The sequence below is a fragment of the Pangasianodon hypophthalmus genome, chromosome 25 (assembly GCF_027358585.1).
Source record: "Pangasianodon hypophthalmus isolate fPanHyp1 chromosome 25, fPanHyp1.pri, whole genome shotgun sequence".
Lineage (NCBI taxonomy): Eukaryota > Metazoa > Chordata > Actinopteri > Siluriformes > Pangasiidae > Pangasianodon > Pangasianodon hypophthalmus.
In genome coordinates this window covers 17,852,478-17,872,169 of record NC_069734.1, presented here as the reverse complement: position 1 = coordinate 17,872,169, position 19,692 = coordinate 17,852,478, and the positions used below count along the sequence as shown (strand labels likewise).

The 19,692-nt window shown below is 39.4% G+C and overlaps 2 protein-coding genes across 3 annotated transcripts; one reads left to right on the top strand and one right to left on the bottom strand.

Annotated features, from left to right (window-relative positions):
* The first annotated feature begins 50 nt into the window (after positions 1–50).
* LOC128317463 (renin receptor-like) lies at positions 51–5,122 on the top strand. 2 transcript variants are annotated; one of them, XM_053229480.1, is made up of 5 exons: positions 51–170; positions 945–1,061; positions 1,425–1,553; positions 2,024–2,173; positions 4,148–5,122. In XM_053229480.1, the coding sequence occupies exons 4-5, from the start codon at positions 2,027–2,029 to the stop codon at positions 4,340–4,342; spliced, it is 342 nt and encodes a 113-aa protein (XP_053085455.1). In that variant the 5' UTR covers positions 51–170; positions 945–1,061; positions 1,425–1,553; positions 2,024–2,026; the 3' UTR covers positions 4,343–5,122. The 2 variants fall into 2 exon arrangements, with proteins under 2 accessions (XP_053085455.1, XP_053085456.1); XM_053229481.1 differs by lacking the exons at positions 51–170; positions 945–1,061 and adding an exon at positions 1,236–1,256.
* Positions 5,123–5,258: 136 nt separating this feature from the next.
* LOC113547638 (uncharacterized) lies at positions 5,259–15,409 on the bottom strand. Its single transcript, XM_026948066.3, has 5 exons — positions 9,393–15,409; positions 8,931–9,275; positions 8,148–8,273; positions 7,366–7,460; positions 5,259–6,100 (listed from the first exon to the last, which is right to left on the bottom strand). Exons 1-5 carry the CDS (start codon positions 9,415–9,417, stop codon positions 5,999–6,001), a joined length of 693 nt encoding a protein of 230 aa, XP_026803867.3. The 5' UTR covers positions 9,418–15,409; the 3' UTR covers positions 5,259–5,998.
* Between the last annotated feature and the right edge of the window lie 4,283 nt (positions 15,410–19,692).

The window sequence follows — 19,692 nt, the reverse complement described above, 5'->3', positions numbered from 1 at the left end:
GACATTGCTAAAGTTTGTGTCTGAACGTCGGCACGTACTGCGTAGTGATCGACGTCATCACGCACAGCGCAGAAACGGTTAGCTGTCGGTGCGCGAGGAAGTGTTAGTTCTTTAAATTCGAGGGGCGATGAACGGCGCGTCGGTTTTCGTTACACTCGCGGTTTCAGCAGGTAAACGTTAAACGTCTAAATGTATGAAAGCGCCAGAGGGTGTAAATGAGATGAACCTTCAGGCTAGCATAGGATGCTAATACAACCGAATGAAGGGTTAAATCCCAAATAGTTTCATGTTCCCAATGTAAGTGCACTACATGTTATCTATATGTAAAGAGATAATGCATTACAACCTGTACAGTGCACTATAGAGTAAATAAGAAGGTTATATTGGGATTTTAGATTAAATATTCGTTGCTCATATCTTTACTGACTACAAATACTTTTAAAATGGACATTTTTATATTGTAACACTTAGAAAAAAAAAACAATAAATACAATTTTAAACCTTAAAGAGCCAAATATGAACCTCATTCGGTGTAATGAAAGGGATGCAGTGTCACGTGACTGCTCTGGTCACGTGACATGGCTTCAGTTAGGTCTGATCATGAGCTCTCTTACTGTTCTGGACTTTCTGGTGTTGTTAAAATGATTATTACATTTAATTACCATCTAATAAGCGATTTAATGTGTTATTAGCACTAGAAATGGGCCTGTAGAAGGTAGAGAGACAGATGTAGAGAAAGAGAGAGACCCTGGGACTGACAGAACTCCTTTAAAGACTAGATTGCTTTTTTGGAAGATATTTAACCAGAAGATTTTTGTTTTAAGGAGCACAAATCATGCCTGGAAATACTGCGTCCGTGAAAATAATGTATAGATAAACATCTAATCTATAATAGACAGTTCATAAAATGTATTATTAGCCTAATCAGAGCTTTTTTTCTGCAGGTGTTTTTGGAGACCAGCTGACGGTGCTGCGTAGCCCCCAGTATGTGAACTTCATGTCGGCAAAATGGCCGCTAGCTGGAGAGAAGATCCCGGACCTGGTGACTCTCAGTCCACGAGGTATGCCGGATATAAACTGTTAAAAATGAACCAACGGTTGTTTCCCTATAAGTTTGTACGGCACATTTAATCTTGACATGTTCTTGTGTTATGTGTTCATCTCACACTTATTGTTCAAACACAGTGCACTACAGTTAGGTGAGAAGGTCAAGATGGATATCTTGGTCAAACTCTGAGGAGCTTCTTTAGCTACATGTGTGTAACTGTATCTGCTCATGTCTGGTTTTGATTTCCACACTTCCTATTAGATGAAAGAACATTGAAAATGATTTTGCTTGTAAATACCGTGGCCTTGTTTGCATTGGCCTTGTAGGATTTAAAGTGATATTCAAGTGATTTCTTTCTGTGTGTGTGTGTGTGCAGGATCTCGATTGGCCGGGTTTAGCGGCAGGATCCCTGTTCCAGCGTCCTCATGCCAACGCCCTGATCGCCGTCCGTGGCATTGACAGTTTAGATCTTCCCTCTAATGTCTCCTCTTATCCACTGGAAAACGTGAGCGTTTTAATCCTGATGCGGTTTTAAGAAAGTATAGAGTCGAAGCCCATCAGTGTGATTCAAAGCCACTTTGTTTTAAACATTCTGTTTCATTGGAATTTTTTTACATTTTCTCTGTACTGTAGAAAAACGTATTGATGTAAGTAGAGTGATAGATATATAGTTAGATAGAGATGTCAGTGTCTGTTAAGTAAACGAGTGTCCTTGAAGGTTCACCTCACCTGAGGACTTCCCCTGCAGTTATTTCCTTTATTTTCTTCCTCTATAAACTTCCTTTATTTTTATGGTCATAAGACTCTTAGCATGGTTTCCTGTGTTTTTTTTGTTTTTTTTTCATCTCTGTATTTTACTAATGTTTCCCCCCTGCTCTGTCTCAGACGGTGCCCATTTCATGTTCCCTCTTTCTGTCTCTCTCTCTCAACCTCCCCTCCCCCTCTCGCTCTCTCTGTCTCCCTCTCTCTCTGTAGCTGATGAGACACAAGCACTTGGCTAAGGACCAGGCTCCTGATCTGTTCTCTCTGGAGCTGGCCGGTATGGAGGAGCTCGCCCGGCGCTACGGCACAGATTCCCCTCAGTTCCAGGACGCCCGAGAGATTCTGGTAGCTGCGCTGCAGAAGGTGAAAAACCACACCACATGCTTTCAGATCCTACTTCATGTGGTTGAATGGGGGAAGCTCTTCCTAAACCTGCACGTGCAAGCCGTCACGTTTGCCACAAACACCCTTGAAAGCGTCAAAAAGAGTAAATAACATTCGCTCCCAAACTGAAGCAAATTAGTGGCAACACAATGCCAAGACAAACTGACTAGGAAGTGTGACTAGTGAGACTTCTGAACCAGGGGAATTAGGCGTTTAGTTTGTGTGGCCTTAAGGGAGCGGTGAATAAAGACTTTTCTAGCGTGTCTGAAAGTTCATAAGACCGCTGTTCACCACTATGGGGGAGGGGCTTCTGTAACCATTCTGGAAACTGTGTTTTTTGTGGTGTCGTCATTGTGGGACACGTACACCAAGCTGTCTATCACTGCTACACCAAACAGTGCGGCTCACAGACAAACCTGATCCCAGGACTTCTCCTATCCCAGCTGAGCGCGTCTCACTTTCCTGTCGTAACTCTAGGAGGAGTTTCTCTGGAGGTCATCAGGCAGTTTATCTGAAATACCACTCGTAGTTCAGATAAACCATTCTGAGACCATCTGTTTGATTTGATGTTAAAACTCTGCTGAGTTTCCGTCTTACAGTGAAAGTAAGCAGCAGACAGATTTAATGGCGGCATGTAAATTTAAAGCAAACTTTCACATAACGGTTGGCCAAACACAGCCAAGGGTGCCAATACTTTTAATCTTCATTGAAAATGAAGGTGTTTGAGTGCAAACCTTACAAAATGCACACAAGCAGTCATGCATATTTTTGTGGCTGAATCTCAAATATCTTTGTACGCTATGCGCGAGGTCAGTAGGTAGCGCGTTCAGGTCTTGTACCTTATGAACAGCACAAAGTAAACAGGAAGATATTTAGGATTTGTTCTAATTAGAAGATGGCAGATTTGGATAATAGAAGAAATGTAAGATCTGTAGCTAAACAGTGATGTAGATAAATAAATAAGAATGAATCTGAAACATTACATTTTCTTATTATTTCTTATATATTTCTGATTTAATCATTTATAAACGTATATAGCCTCTACACTACTGAATATTTTTATGCTTGTGAAAAAGTGACTCCAACCATTAATCAAGATGTCTTTGACTCTTACATTCGACCAATCGATGGTCTGCACTGTTTTGTAGCTCCGCCCACATGTCTCTGCCCAGCTTGCATGGTACTTCAGCAAGACGACTAACCAAGTTCAGCACAGGTGCTTAATTTAGCGCAGTGGAATTACCCACAAAATGTGTGATTATGGGTTGCAGTCAAGTTGCACGTGAAGATTCAGATGGTTCGGAGCTTGGAAACATTGCACCTCACAGTAACCGCATAAATAGGAAGTGGCTAGTTAGATGTGAATAGGAACGTATGGTCAGAGCATGCTAAACCCACAGCGAGCAGTTCACATCACACGCAAACACACACTTACATATGTTTCTTTTCTCTTCATTTTCTATAACTTTAATATGTAAAACCCACAACAAAGCTGACCTCATTTCTGCTTTAATTTAAGACACAAAAGCTTGCATGCACTCGGAGGCATGTTTACTGCAAGGTGTGTTGCAGCTCTGATCTGCTGCGACCATGCAGATGCATGCCCACGTTTTCCAACACGTGGTCAGTGCAGTAACATGAGAACCTGCTTCGTGTTTTCACATCTGTTTCAAAACACACTTTTGAAGACATACTTACTTTTGAGTGTCCAGTCAGAAGTAAAGCTTTAACACTAATTCTGTTATTACGATAAGCTCTGCTTAGCATTTAGAGCTTTAAGATAAATGCTCATAAATAAATGCACCCTTTTGATATCATTCTAGGCGATTAAAGCACTCTGTGTCTGTCTGGTAAATCACACCATCCTTTTAAAACCAAAAGAGGGTTTGTAATGAAGCAAAATGTTAGCCCACATTAACCCTAAATGGTTTTGATGAACTTGTTTGTTTCCAGAGTAACCCGGGAAGCCCCTACAATCTGGCCTACAAGTACAACTTTGAATACGCCGTAGTGTTTAACATCGTGCTGTGGCTCATGATCGTGTTGGCTCTCGCCGTCATCGTCATCTCGTACAACCTGTGGAACATGGACCCGGGCTACGACAGCATCATCTACAGGATGACCAATCAGAAGATCCGCATGGACTAACCGTGCATTCCGTCAGTGTTGCTGTGTATTTTGTGTGTCTGTGTGTGTGTGTATACAGGTTTCTCACTTCCATCCATCCCATACATCGAGTTTATTGTGTATATACCTCTACAATGTCAGTTTGTGAATATGTAGGATGAAGAATATTTATTGATGCCTGCTGTTTTATCGAAAATCTAAATGATTATATATGTATACAGCGGATGAGCGAGTGAATGAGACGTATGTATTTAGCATTCATTAATAGCACGCTGGCTTTAGTTGTGGAATTGTGCGAAATCTTCACACTAGTGTTGTGATCACGTGTGGTGCTGTGTATCGTTTTCCTGATCGAGCTACATGTTGAATCATCTGTATTTATTGTTTGTTTTTTTTTTATTTCCTGATACACTGGACCATAATATCTGATACTGATGGGTATATGGGTGAGGCGTTATACTAAAATTGCATGCAGTAAAACTTCGCCAAGGTGTGACATTAAAACTAGGAAATCGTTGATGTGATTTTATTTTTGGAAATATTGAAATCAAACATAGATAGAAATTTTTTTTTTATCTGACATGCAGTGGGTTGTGCTGATAGAAAGACAGAATGATAGAGGTGATATATTATGAAAAACGTGTAGTGATGTAATTTAACGATTCTGATAGAGAGTTGAGGTTAACCTTTCGAGGATAAAAAATTGTCAGACGGTTGAGGGTTCCAAGTTGTCTAAGATGGCTGCTCATATAACATTCCGGTGTTCAGACACTGAACGTATGTAGTTCCATGCAACCATCAGACACAAAAGATTTTTTTGAGTAAAAGTAGCTTTTTTTAGTGCTATTTTTAAAGGATGTGTGGTTTGTGATCAATAAGGAAAAGAGCAATATGTGCAGCTTGTCAAAACTCTGCATAACAAACAGAGCAGGCGAGCTGCAGATATTTTATCACTTTATTTCATTACACTGTCATTTAAATGTAACACTTGGCTAAAGGTCATAACCTGTCATTTCCAATCTCTGACTAGGAAAAAATGAAAGAAAACGCTCCCTCAACTCAGAATTCCTGCTGATCGACTCGTCTCCTCGACCCCAAGTTCAGCAAGTAACATCAACTCAAAATGGCTGTTCACAGCTTCAGCATCAGTAAACTAATTCTTACCTTTAAATGAGTTTTGGTTTAAATGATTAAATGGTTTATAGGTAAATATACGTTGCTCATCGCAGTTAGCTGGCATTGAGGAGTCCTTGGTTTTTCACTTTGTAGCTCGAATGCACAGAAGTCAGAAATTATTTAACTTCCAACATCCCACACTACCGAGGTAAGTCGAAATGCAGCATAACTGTACCTCAGTTTTTAAACTGAAACACTGCCAGTGCATTATGGGAAATCTCACTTCAGTGATTTGAATCTTCCAAATCATCTCTTTAGGTGACTCTAACAATGAGAGTTTTTATTTGCAACTCGAAAAGAACTTAGAAAAGCACTTTAGACCTTTTCTATGAATTTAGGCGTTAAAAAAATTCTAAAAAGATTTGTTTCTGCTTGAATCAATTTATCTTATTTTACAAATGACTCATTTACGAATCGTCCATTATATATCAGTAGCTGCAGAAATGAGGCTTCTTCCTGGATGTGATGAAACATCATATGAAGTCCATGCGTTGTGTGGAGTCACTCTGGGTCAGGGGTTCGTGGCTTTAGAAGAGCGTACGTGGTGTTGGTGTTAGTCGTCCTGATGGGTCTGTTCTTCGTGGTGTGCTGCACCTCAGCATACTGAAAGAAAAAGGTGATGTGACTATTAATAAGCACAACTTTAACACGTTAACTCACATGTTTAAGATGCAACACAGTGGTGGAGAAAAACTTAAATGCAGTGCATTAATGTGTGAAAGATCTTGATACAGAAATGTAAGATTCATGTGAAAATGTCAAACACACGTATGGACATTTCTACAACAAACCACATTTTTCACACTGCACTGCTGAAGTGAGAGCAGAGCTGTCCGAGTGTGTACGCTGTTTGTATTGTACATATAACCACAATGCTGCATAAACACCACAGCACAGGAATTATAATGTTCTATCTGACAATTCTGTGACTTTAACATATTAAACCATAATATGTTTATCCTCAGTAAGGTCACAGTACATACAACTGCTTTACTTTGTATTTTTACACTAATATATACTGGAAAAGAAGTACATTAAGTTACATACTTTGATGGAGTAGCATGTGTAGAAATGATTAAATGGAAGTACTTCTAGATGTACTAGTAATAGGATTATTTCCAAATATACCAAATATTTATTTACGCCTCATTACTTTCTGTTCACGTTAATCTATTTATTAGGTTTTATGCGAGCAAGTTTTAATCCGGTAAACAATTTTTTTAGAGTGCATCGCTACTGAGTATATTATTCAGTGATAGTAGGAAATTAGCTAGAATTTTATTTTTTAATCTCTGGGTGTACTTAAAGTGGACATCCAAGTATTTTTTTTTGTAAGATTAATTACAGTGAGGAACTAGAAGCGTAAATGCAAAAACTAATAAAACTGTAAAAGGTTTACTAATAATTAGCACTCTTTTTTGTGTAAGGATATAAGAATATATTTGCATTTTGAGTGCAAACGCATCGGGGCATTTAACAGCCGAGGCATTTCTATAACAGAGTTTAACACGTTTTACCAACTTGCGTCGGTTTCTCACACACATTAACATGTTTCAGTCTGTGTAGCACAATGCAACTTTCACATGTGGGACTTTCCAACTTTGCTGCAACAGACACCATGCCCACATCTACAGCGACTCAAATACCTAATTTATCTCTTCATCTCAATGATTAGAATAAACAACACTGAATGAAATGAAGTCCACAGTTGACACAACCACATCTTCTCTTCTCTATCGTCTCTCTCACTCAGGAGATTCACTTCAAATCATTTTTAGAAGTTTCAAATTGGAAAATCATTTTAAGTATTGTTATAAAACAACAACAACAACAATAACAAAATGCTAAAGAAGGAGCAGTTAGCCTACCACAGGGCCGGTGTTGTCCTGATGCGGCTGTAAACCAGGATCTGGAGGTTGTGCTTGAGTTTTTGGAGGTCTTCTGCAGTGACGAACTGTAAAAACTTACACATAAAAATACAGAATTAACCCAGCGATAGTCAGGATTTCATTAATCTGTCTTTATTATATGTATGAACGAGGCCTGTGTGTCAATAACTATTAATAATAAATTATATGAATTATAACACTGATTAAGCAACAATGCATATCTAGTTCTAAAATGGTAATGTTATATATTTCTTGTATTTTCTCCTGTATAAAGAACTATTATTATGATGAAATTAGATTAACTTGTGTCAAAACTGTAGCAAATAAATCACTTAAGGTCAACAGACAATCTTAGCTTCAGGTGGTTTAGACTTCTAGGCCTATCTAACAGGAGAAAATACCTTTATTTAATTTAACTGAAACTGCATTGTACAGTAATATGGCCAAATATTATCAAATACAGTTACTGCGTACACAAGGTTTATTCTGCACAGTAAATACGTTATACCTACATAAATATATCACAAGCATGCAATTAAAAAAAGATCATTTTGGAATTACTAGACTGTAGATCTGAATATCTGGTGCAGAATTGTTGTATGAAAACCTTTTAGTAAATTCATTTAAGGTCAATAGAGAATGCTAAGACTATTAGAGTGATCAGAATTACAGATTTGTATTTTCAGTTGTGCAGAAGTACACTCTCAGTATATTCTCAATTACTGCCACATCACCAGAATAACACAGTAAATTAAACCCACCTGTAAGTGCAACGACCAGAGCACAGTTCATTATTCCTGATATGATGAGAATCGGCATGAGGCTGCTTTCTTCATGTACATTGGATTCCTGATTCTGGTGTTGCTCAAGTTTACACGTCTGATTCTCTGGAAACATTTTGACAAAATCAGACAGTTTGGATTCCTCTATTAAACTAGTCAGTATATCTACAATGGATTTTGTCCAGTTTGTAATATATCAGATGTGGTTGAAGGTCTAGATCAGGGGTTCTCAAACTTTTTACACAGACAGGTACCACTTTATATGTAAAATCTAATTCCACAGACGCCCTCAATACAGATTTAATTCATTAGGCTTATTAATTAAATGTGTACAATAATATTTAGTCTGTTTCTTGGCACTGCAGAGATTTCTGTTATTCAACTTTCCACTGACAGACCCTTTAGATTTAAGGTAACAGCTATTCCATTCACGTGAGCAGTCAAACAGGCTAATAAGAAAATAATATACTGTATATAATAACTTGGTTAATGGGGAATTGTAATTAAAAAAAAAAAAAAAAATCACAAATAAAAAAAATCGCATTTTGAGAACCACTGATCTAAAAAGACATACTATTATTTTAGAACTATAAAATAATAGGAAAAATGTTTCTGAGTTGTTGGCATGTCTCAGAAGAAATGTGTACAAAAACAAACCATTTATACATTAGAATTAAAAGAAACAAAAGTTGCTTGAATCAAAAACCTGTTCAACATGGTTATTAAAGGATATTAATATAATTTTACATTCAGTAAACTCACCAGCTGAATGATTCTGGGTGTAAAGTCTGATTCCACTGCTGATGTTGGGAGGTAAACCAGTTTGAATACAATAATACACTCCTAATTCATTAGTACTGATATTGTGTATAAATAAACTGCTGTTATATTGGAGTGAGAATCTCTTGCTGAAAGCCGGGTTACTGTAATCTGTCCTCAGGGATCTGCTTGAGAAAGAGCGTAATATAAACAGTGGAGGTTCTGACGGCTTCATCAGGAACCAGTGCACATCTCTTACAGACATCTCACACTTTACAGTCACATTTTGTCCCAAATCTACCAACTTCTCTGTGAAACTTTCTGCAGCTCCACAGCACACAAGTAGATCTAGTCAGAAAAAACACACAGACACACAAACCAAGAGGTTAGAATAATTCAAACAGACAATCAGTTCAGAAGACAATGTTATACAGTTACAGTATAGAAAATTGTAAATCTACTCACAAATTTGAAGTTGCAAGATCCTCATGCTGACATTTGAACACTGTCCAGAAGCTCTAAACACACTGCAGTAAGTCTGATTTAGTCAGGAAACACTTCTGTTCAAGTTCAGATGCAGAAGTGTGCGGAAGTGTACGTTGACATTATGACCACAACTTTTTTTTTTTAATCTCCTCCAAGTTGTTTTTTTTTTTTTGTTTTTTTTTTAAACCTCCTCCAAGTTGCTTCAAAAAAGCACCCTCACATCAATTCCATTAATGTGAAATTTTACAAGATCTTACTATATAATTCAAGCATGACAGCACAGTTGGATTCCCAAACCAGAAGTGTGTGTATTCATTTTCTATAACAGCAGCTCTGGCAGTAGTTCCAGCTGTAATATAAATCATTTCTATAATAGCAGCTCATTCACAGGACAGTCCACATAATCTAAGGCTAATAATAAACAAAGTACAAATGTGTGTAATCATTGAACTTTTCTGTAAGGAGAAGGTTACCTAACATTTATGTAATAAGCTTCAGGTGTGCGTACTTTGTAAAAGTTAGTAAGGTCAGTTCTTCATGAGGAAAAAAGAAAGGTTGGTGAGGGAACGTTTATAGCTGTTTACACATTGTTTACAGCTGTTATAATGTAAGTGAGAACAGGAACTAACTTGTTTCATAGACGTTCACATCAAACATCAGAATGAAGAAAAAGTGTGATCTTTGTCACTGTAACCGTGGCATGGTTGTTGGTGCCAGATGGGCTGGTTTGAGCATTTCAGAAACCACTGATCTCCTGCGATTTTCACACACAACAGTCTCTAGAGTTTACACAGAATGGTGTGAAAAAAACAAAACACTAAGTGAGCGACAGTTCTGTGGGTAGAAAAGCCTTGTTTATATGCGAGATCAGAGGAAAATGGCCAGATTGCTTCAAGCTGCCAGGAAGGATACGCATACACAAGGCGTCCCTGTTGCTTGGTCAAACAGGGAACCGTTACCAAACCAACATCCCGAGGTAGACGTTCAGGTAGACAAGGGATAGTAATAAAAGTTTTTTTTTTTTTGTACCTGTCTTACTTAACGTTCTAAAACAACACGTAAGGTTGTTTTACACAGAAGGTTTTTCATTGACAAGGACATACATAGCATCTCACTTTATAAAAATGATTTCGATAAGGAAATGCAAAGGCACACATTCTCAAACTCACACCAAAGTAACAGTAGTTAGTCTAACATTTATTTCCGGTTAGCGTTTGTCAACAATATTTTCCCTTCTGCACCAGCCATTGCTCTGCACGAGCACTTTTTTCCCCATCATTTCTTTGTTACATGTTGATCATAATAGTTAGCGTCTTCTTTTGTACTGTTTTTCAACACGATGATGTCAAATCGTTGTCTTTAATCAAACAAGCAGCGTGACGTCAGTCAATGTACTCAGTGTAGCACTCAGAGTTTCTTATGGCTCATTTTTCTATGTTTTGTGCTTGGAGAAAATGCCAAAAAATGATAAATGTGAGTTCAATGAAGTGTTTGATGTGATCACGACAGGTGCACGTTGGTTCACCTGATAGAACCATAAAAAATTAAACATTTTGCAACAGATTTATGCAATCTCTCCCATCATTTTAATCAAATACACGAATAAATGAATTAGTTTACTTTATGCATTTTGTTATAACTGCATTTTATTAGTCATTTCTCTGTGCTTATGTAACACTATTTATAAACAGATAAATCGGTCAATTAATTGATTATTTCTCTGGCTGTTTTTTTTTTTAAAGGATGTTATTGATATGATGTTAGGTGAAAGGCTACTGAAGGACTACAAGAACCCACAAGAACCCAGTTTGCCTACAGACTCAAAAGAAGTACAAAGGTGACCATCTCCCACCTGCTGCACTACACTTTATCCCACCCAGACAAGGGGAAGGGGAACTATGTGAGATTGCTTTTCATCAACTACAATTAGGCTTTCAATAAAAGTAGAAGAAGCCCTTATTTGTCACCTATACATAGACACCTATACATATATCATCACATACCAAAGCTTGTTAGGGAGCTGGGGTCAGCCATGATATGGCACCCTGGAGAACAGAGAGGGTTAAGGCCTTGCTCAAGGGCCCAACAGTGGCAGCACTGGGGATTGAACCCCTGACCTTCTTATCAGTAACCCAGAGCCTTAACCATTGAGCCACCACTCCCCCACCAATACCTTTGTTCCCCCCCATCCTGGTCATGAGGATGAGATTCCTGGGGCTGAACAACTTGCTCTGCAAAGGGGTTCAGAACTTTCTCACCAGCAAACTGCAGGTGGTTAAGTTGGGATGCTATACATCCAGTACACTCCCTTAAGGCTGTGTCCTGTGTGGCCACCAACAGCTGTGTCCTGTGTAACCTGTGTGGCCACCAACAGCTCCAGCTCTATTATCAGAGTGATGATGGGTCTCATCATGGTGACATGAGAGACGCAGCTCTGGTCTGACCAATCACAAGCCACGCTACAAGATGCGCTGGAGGACGCAGACTGGGAGATGTTCCGGCGCCGCTCTGATGACGTCAGCGAGTTTACAGCAGCGGTGCTCAGTTATACAGAGTTTCTGAGAGTCTATTCCCACACGTATCAGAAGCCATGGGTAGGCCGATCCGTGCGGAACGGTCTGAATGCGCACAGAGCTTCCTACAACGCAGGGCTGCAGACTGGCAACATGGATGGATACAAAATGGCTTCCTACAACCTGAGGAAAATGGTGAGGGAAGCCAAAAGGAAATACAGAGACAAGACTTAGACCCAGTTTGAGCAGGGAGATTCCAGGCATCTGTGGCAGAGCACGCAAACTGTTACAGTCTACAAACCCAAGCCCCCCACCATTAATAATGCCAGTGCCTCCCTAGCCAATGAATTGAAGATCATCTATTCACGGTTTGAGGTTACCAGCACAGACCAGGAAAACCGTGAGTATGAACCATCAGGTTTAGCTGGGGAAGAGGAAAGACCGGTCATTGCAGAACTGGACGTGAGGAAGGTGCTACACAAAGTTAACACCAGGAAAGCATGTGGTCCGGACAACATCCCTGGAAGTGTGCTAAAAGTCTGTGCTAACCAACTAGCGCCAGTCTTTACCACCATTTTTAACCTCTCCCTCAACCAGTGTGTTGTCCCCACGTTTCACGTCCTCCACCATCAATCCTGTCCCCAAAAGTATGCTGTTTGTGGATTACAGCTCTGCCTTCGGCACCATCGTTCCCTCACGCCTCTGCAAAGAGCTCCAGGATCTAAACTTCTCCATCTGCCAATGGATTCTGGACTTCCTGACCGGACGCCCCCAGGCGGTCAGGATGGGAAACCACACCTCCTGCGCACACACCCTCAGCACTGGAGCCCCCTGCTGTACTCCCTCAACACCAGTGACTGCACGGCCACACCCAGCTCCAACAAGCTGGTGAAGTTCGCAGACGACACAGTGGTGGTAGGCCTCATCACCAACAACAACGAGAGGGCCTACTTAGAGGAAGTGAATATCCTCTCCACATGGTTTCGAAATAACAATCTCTCCCGGAACATCACCAAGACTAAGGATGATTATTGACTACAGGAAGAAGCAGGCGAGGAACTACAGCCCCCGTTGATCAACAGGGCCACGGTCGAGAGGGTGAGCAGCTTTAAATACCTTGGGGTCCATCTCACAGAAGACCTCTCACGGACTTCACACAAACTGCTTGGTGACAAGGGCGCACCATCGTCTCTACCATCTACGATGTCTGGATAGGTTCAAGGTCTCTCACAGGGTGGTGAAGGCTTTCTCACCGGGAGCATCACCACCTGGTTCGGAGGCACCGTGGCCAAGGACCAGAAAGTGCTGTCCAGAGTCATGAGGGCAGCGGAGAACACCAGGACTTCTCTCCCTTGCATCACAAACATCTACAACCAGCGATGCAAGACCAGGGCCAGGAGAATTGTAAAAGACTTTCACCACCCCAGACACAATATCTTCTCAGTGCTCCCATCAAAGAAGCGCAACCAGATCCCGAGGACCAACACAGAGAGACTCAGGAGGAGTTTCTACCATCAGGCAATCCGGCTACTGAATGAGGACACTTGAGAAGTCTACATATTTCTACCTCACACACAGACACACAGACACAAACAGTTTGCACTATGGAAAAACAATTTTTTTGCACACTACATAAAAACTCTTACACTGTAAAGCTCTGTATATTTCTATACAGAATCATTTACACTATGAGAAAATTTTTTGCACACTACAGCTCTGTATATCTGTTTTTTTTTAAACAAATTCTATTTATTTATATTCATATTCTACATTACATTCCTCTAGAGGCTGCTAAACCTTCATTATCATATAGTCTCCTAGATTTTATTATATTCTGTTATATTATTATGCATGTGTATATCTAGTTCGTTGTTGCACTGTGGGACGAGGCACTATGGAAAAACATTTCAATACATTACATCGCATCTATGCAATATTTATGTGACAAATAAAGAACGTTGAACCTTGAACAGTGATGAGCAGGCCTACCTGAAGCAAGTGGATGACCTAGCGCAGTGGTGCTGGGGTAATAACCTTGCACTGAATATCAGTAAGACTAAAGAGATGGTTGTGGACTTCAGAAGACAGCAGAATGGAAACTACACCCCTCTAATTATCAAAGAGGCTCCTGTGGAAAGGGTGACCAGCTTCAAATACTTTGGTGTGCACATTACCAAAGACCTTTCCTGGTCACCCCACACGCAGAACACAGTAAAAAAAAAAAAAAAAAGCAAGCAAACAACTTTACAACCTCAGACAAGTCCAGAAATTCATGGTTTCTGCTTACACTCTAAGGTCATTCTATGCCTATTCCATCCTGAACATCCTGAAATGGTATGGCAACTGCTCCATCCAGGACAGTAATGCCCTGCAGAGAGCTGTATGTTCAGCATAACATATTTCTAGATAGGACACCTCCTACATCAGGCAGGTCAGGTTGCGAGCCCTGAAAATCAAGGACACTTGCCACCCCAGGCCGGGGCTGTTCAAACTTTTGAGGTCAGGCAAACGCCTCTGCACCAGATGGCCTACACTGAAATGCTCAGGAGGAGCTTTTGTCCACAGGCCATTAGAACCCTGAATTCCCACTAACTGGACTCCCACTACTAGCACAAGTCACTTTAGTACACCTACATTTTAGACTATCTGCCTGCTACCCGCACACATGCATATCCTCAAAATTTTTCTTTAAGCTCATTGCACACCACTACAATTTGCAAATGGCAGACTAATCCACTCCTTCCTCTCCTACCTTATTTGATTTTTCTTTTCTTTTTTTTAAACTCTATTCTTTATTGCATTTTCTTTCTTCATTGTTCTTGGATTTAAAAAAAAAATTCTATTCTATTATTCATAATATATTTTATGCTTACCTGCACAGTCAACCACTCAGCATTTCACTATGCGTTGTACCCTGTATTAGTGTGTACATGACAAATAAAACCTTTGAATCTTAAATTGTGTAAAGGGTAAATTGTGAAGTTTCATGAAGGTATTTATTACATTATTTTCCCACTAGATGGCGGCCAGAGTACACATCAATATGTATTTATCAAGTACACTTCTATCAGAAGGCTATTACTGCAAAATAAACAAATCAGTAATTTACAAATGTGCTAAAATACATGGGCAATTCTCGTGGGGAAAAAAATATTATTATCCATTTTAAAGTTTCAACCGTTTCAAACCGTCTGTGTGACTTCTTGGCAGCAAAGCCGTTTACCCACTCTGGCCATAAAAGAAAACACAGAAAAGCACTACTTATCCAGTGGGTATCATTTATAAGTGGTTATTATACTTACTGCTTGTCTTTTTAAATATGTACCTTCTTCAAAGTTGGTAACTCTTGATAACTTTTTATTTTATTTTATTTATTTTTTTGGGGGGGTCGGGTGCTTTTATGTTGACATGCGTTAGAACTGGCCGTTGTATTTTCTTGTCTGAATGTTTTTCGTAATGACGCCAGACGTGGTGTGTTACAGCGCGCGCGGGGGGGGGGGGGGGGGGGGGGGGGGGGGGGGGGGGGGGGCGGTAAAAAGTAAATACGAAACTACAGTGCCAGCAGAAGCTATTAATAAATAAATAAATTAATTAATAGATTAAATACAATGCAGGAACACATAGGTCGCAAACATTTTCAAGAGTAAAAGTAAAATTGGGCAGAAAAGAGTACACAGCCTGACAACTGCATAAAGTAAGAGAAGACGTGACAATACCGCTTATGTCCACTAGAGGGCATAAAAGGCTTATTTGGAACCTTAGAACTGAAATTTCACCTGTGTATTTTTTATTATTCCTTATTAATACCATCTATTTATGACAAATAAATATCAATATCAAATGCATGAATGTCAAATGAATGAAATATCACTCCAAAAAATAAATGAATAAAATTAAATATACTGATTACCAGTGAAGGCAAATAAGCCTCATTTCTGAATTATTTAGTAAAGTTCACTCACCAGATTTACAAAAGTTTCACTAAGTGAATGAATCAGTAATGCACCAAGTGTGTTCATGTTACAGCTGATTTAACTGCCCACAAACTCTGTAAAACACAAAGCGGCAAAGCTCGATAAACGAGGGCCGATGTTCGCACACAGACCAAGACAGCAACTTGACGAGAAATGTTCTTGTGAAAATGTCACTAAAGCAGGCCTTAGAAGCACTGTAAAGAACTTCTGGAGATATTAGTATAAAAAAGCTAGTGAATATACACAGTATATTGATTGTAGTGAAATGCTTGGTAGCGTTTTATAAGCTTACAAAAGCACATTTCAATCTAACAGAGTCAATTAAAATTCAACAAGTCACAACCAGTTCATTCAAAATGATACACCTTAAGGCTCATGTGTCAAAATATATATATATCTGGGTGTGGAATCAAAATGATGATTACAGGGCTCACAAAAACCCTGATGTGGCCCAGATAGAAAGCGAGTTTGACTTGCCTACCCTAAGGGGAAGTAAACTGCAAGCAAGCTTTGATGTGCATGAGCTTCTGGCTCTGAAGAGTTTTGATTTTGGAGATACAGGAAACCACAGAAGCACATTACAGATCACAGAACACAATTCTCATCAAACAAGACACTGCAAAACTGGAGCTTTTAGTGACACCTCAAAGTGCATGAATATTAACTACTACTAGGTTTTCTACAGCGACACATACAAGAATGATGAGCAATAAAACATGGTAAGTACTGGACCTATCATTTGCCAGTCAAATTATTATTACAAATTTGACTCTGACTCTGAGCTCCGGCATGTTTGTATCTGCTTGCAGTATTTAGAATAGCGGCAACACACTGAACTGACATTGTATTAGATACTGATTAGATGAAATGGACATAACAGAAGGTGTGTTACAGTCAGTAATTGTATATCGGGTATACCTGATGTAATGGCCTATGAGTGTAGATACAAGGTAAGTGTACCTAACAAATTAGCTATTCTGTGCATTTCATTATGATGGTGTACAATTAACATCATGCTGTTCTCGTAAACACAGTGAAAACTAAAATAAAATGTTTTTCATTCCGTATTCCTTAAATATGCTTGATAATTTTTTTTAAAACAGGGTGGCTGTCTGTATATCTGAAATATTTTATATAAAGTGCTAAAGACTAAGAAGGAGGTAAGTCTTTAGCACATGCAAAGAAATGCTGTAGAGCAAAGATGCCTTCAAAAATAAGGAAATTAAATTTTTCTACATTTAAAAAAATACTATAAAGAGCAGTAAACAGTAATAAATGAAACAAAGTCAATATTTGGTGTGACGATCCTTCGCTTTTAAAAAAATAAAGCAGTATTCTCAGGTGCAGTGTCTGCAGTTTTATAAAGAAATGAGCTGGAAGTGTTACTGAGCATCTTGCAGAAGCAGCCACAGTTCTTCTGGAGACTTTGACTGTCGACTCGCTTCTTATTTCTGCAGCGAAACCCAGCAGCCTTCATTATGTTTTTATCTGAAATGTGTCTCAGTGGAATCTGCTGCATTCTTTACTGACAAAGTTTTTTTTGTTTTTGAACTGAATCAATAATGTAGAAGTCATAAAATAAAAATCTATAACAAAGTTTGTACTTAATAGGGTGCCTAAGACTTTTGCACTGTACTGTATACATAGATATACACCGATCAGCCATAACATTATGACCACCTGCCTAATATTGTGTTGGTCCCCCTTTTGCTGCCAGAACAGCCCTGACCCGTCGAGGCATGGACTCCACTAGATCCCTGAAGGTGTGCTGTGGTATCTGGAACAAAGATGTTAACAGCAGATCCTTTAAGTCCTGTAAGTTGCAAGGTGGGGCCTCCATGGATCGGACTTGATGGCCAGCACACCCCACAGATGTTCGACTGGATTGAGATCTGGAAAATCTGGAGGCCAAGTCAACATCTTGAACTCTTTGTCATGTTCCTCAAACCATTCCTGAACAATTTTTACAGTGAGGCAGGGAGCATTATCCTGCCGAAAGAGGTCACTTCCATTAGAGAATACTGTTGCCATGAAGGGGTGTACCTGGTCTGCAACAATGTTTAGGTAGGTGGTATGTGTCAAAATAGCATCCACATGAATGCCAGGACCCAAAGTTTCCCCGCAGAACATTGCCCAGAGCATCACACTGCCTCCGCCAGCTTGCCTTCTTCCCATGATGCATGCTGGTGCCATCTCTTCCCCAGGTAAGCGACGTACACGCACCCGGCCTTCCACATGATGTAAAAGAAAATGTGATTTATCGGACCACAACACATCAACTTCAAGAACCGACCGGTCACTTGCTGCCTAATATATCTCAACCCTTGACAGGTGCTATTGTAACGAGATAATCAATATTATTCACTTCACCTGTCAGTGGTCATAATGTTATGGCTGATCGGTGTAGATATATAGATATATAGTATACACACACCAGGTGTAAACAAACCAAGTAGTTCAGGTATTTTGATTGGGTGAGCAACGTTCCAAGAGAGTGTATATTTAGTAAAACCACAATGGGAAGTTTCACTGTTTGTATCACTTATTATTTTCGCTGGTTCACCGGTTGTCCTTCTTTGGACCACTTTTGGTAGGTACTAATCACTGCACACCTGGAACACCCTGTAAAACCTGCGTTTTGGAGATGCTCTCACCCAGTCTTCTACTCATCACAATTTGGCCCTTGTCAAAGTTGCTCAGATCCTTAAACTTGCCCATTTTTCCTGCTTCCAACACATCAACTTGGAGAACTGACTGTTCACTTGCTGCCTAATATATCCCACCCCTTGACAGGTGCCACTGCAACGAGATAATCAACGATACTTACTTCCCCTGTCAGTGGTTTTAATGTTATGGCTGATCAGTGTATGTAACTGTGTGTGCAGATTTTTGTTTGCGATTCTACCTTACTTAATGAGCCTCTATTAGCGCTCGTAGTGGATCCCATTTTTGACCACTAGGTGCACTGTATGGAGCTAAAAGGGGAAATGAGCATGCAGTACCATGATTGCACAACATCTAAAAAGGCAAGAAAATCAATGGATCTGTCAAATAGCAATATTTTAAAATTGTTGGTCACTCAAAAGAATAATTAGTATTTCATTGGAATTTAAAATGTATGGAATTGTGAATGAGGACTTTATGAAGATTAATGTTTGTTGGGTGGCTGATGTATATGGTTTAGCCTACTCCTATGTAGGTGGAGCTACTGTACAGATCAGATATAAAAATAAATAAATAAATAAATAAAAAAAAAACCACACACCAAAAGTGACTGGGCAGGTGAGCTTTATGGCTAGATTGCTCATAGCCACAAATAGCACAGCATAGAGTTAATAAACTTATTATTATTAGTAGTAGTAATAGTAGTACTTAGCAATATTATTCATACAGTGGATATAAAAAGTCTACACACCCCTGTTAAAATGGCAGATTTTTGTGAAGCAAAAGGATAAAACTAAGATAAATCATGTCAGATCTTTTCCGATCTTTAGTGTGAAATTGCAAAGTATACAAATAAAGTGAAAAACACTCAGCAACTTTTTTAGGGAAGAAAGAAAAATCAAAAACTTACAACAACCTCGTTGCATAAGTGTGCACACCCCTAAATTAATACTTTGTTGAAGCACCTTTTGATTATACTACACCACTCAGTCTTTGGCTAAGAGTCTGTTAGCATGGCACGTCTTGACTTAGCAATATTTTCCCACTCTTTCTTGCAAAAATGTTCTAGATCCGTCATATTGTAAGAGCATCTCCTGGGCACAGCCTGCTTCAGGTCACCCCACAGAT

Bases quoted from the DNA above. Each gene is read 5' to 3' on its own strand.
- LOC128317463 (XM_053229480.1), top strand. From the start codon at position 2,027: ATGAGACACAAGCACTTGGCTAAGGACCAGGCTCCTGATCTGTTCTCT. The intron at 2,174-4,147 runs GTGAAAAACCAC...GTTTGTTTCCAG, and splicing joins TGGTAGCTGCGCTGCAGAAG to AGTAACCCGGGAAGCCCCTA.
- LOC113547638 (XM_026948066.3), bottom strand. From the start codon at position 9,417: ATGAGGATCTTGCAACTTCAAATTT. The intron at 9,276-9,392 runs GTGAGTAGATTT...TTTTCTGACTAG, and splicing joins GATCTTGCAACTTCAAATTT to ATCTACTTGTGTGCTGTGGA. The intron at 8,274-8,930 runs GTGAGTTTACTG...AAATGTTTCCAG, and splicing joins CACCCAGAATCATTCAGCTG to AGAATCAGACGTGTAAACTT.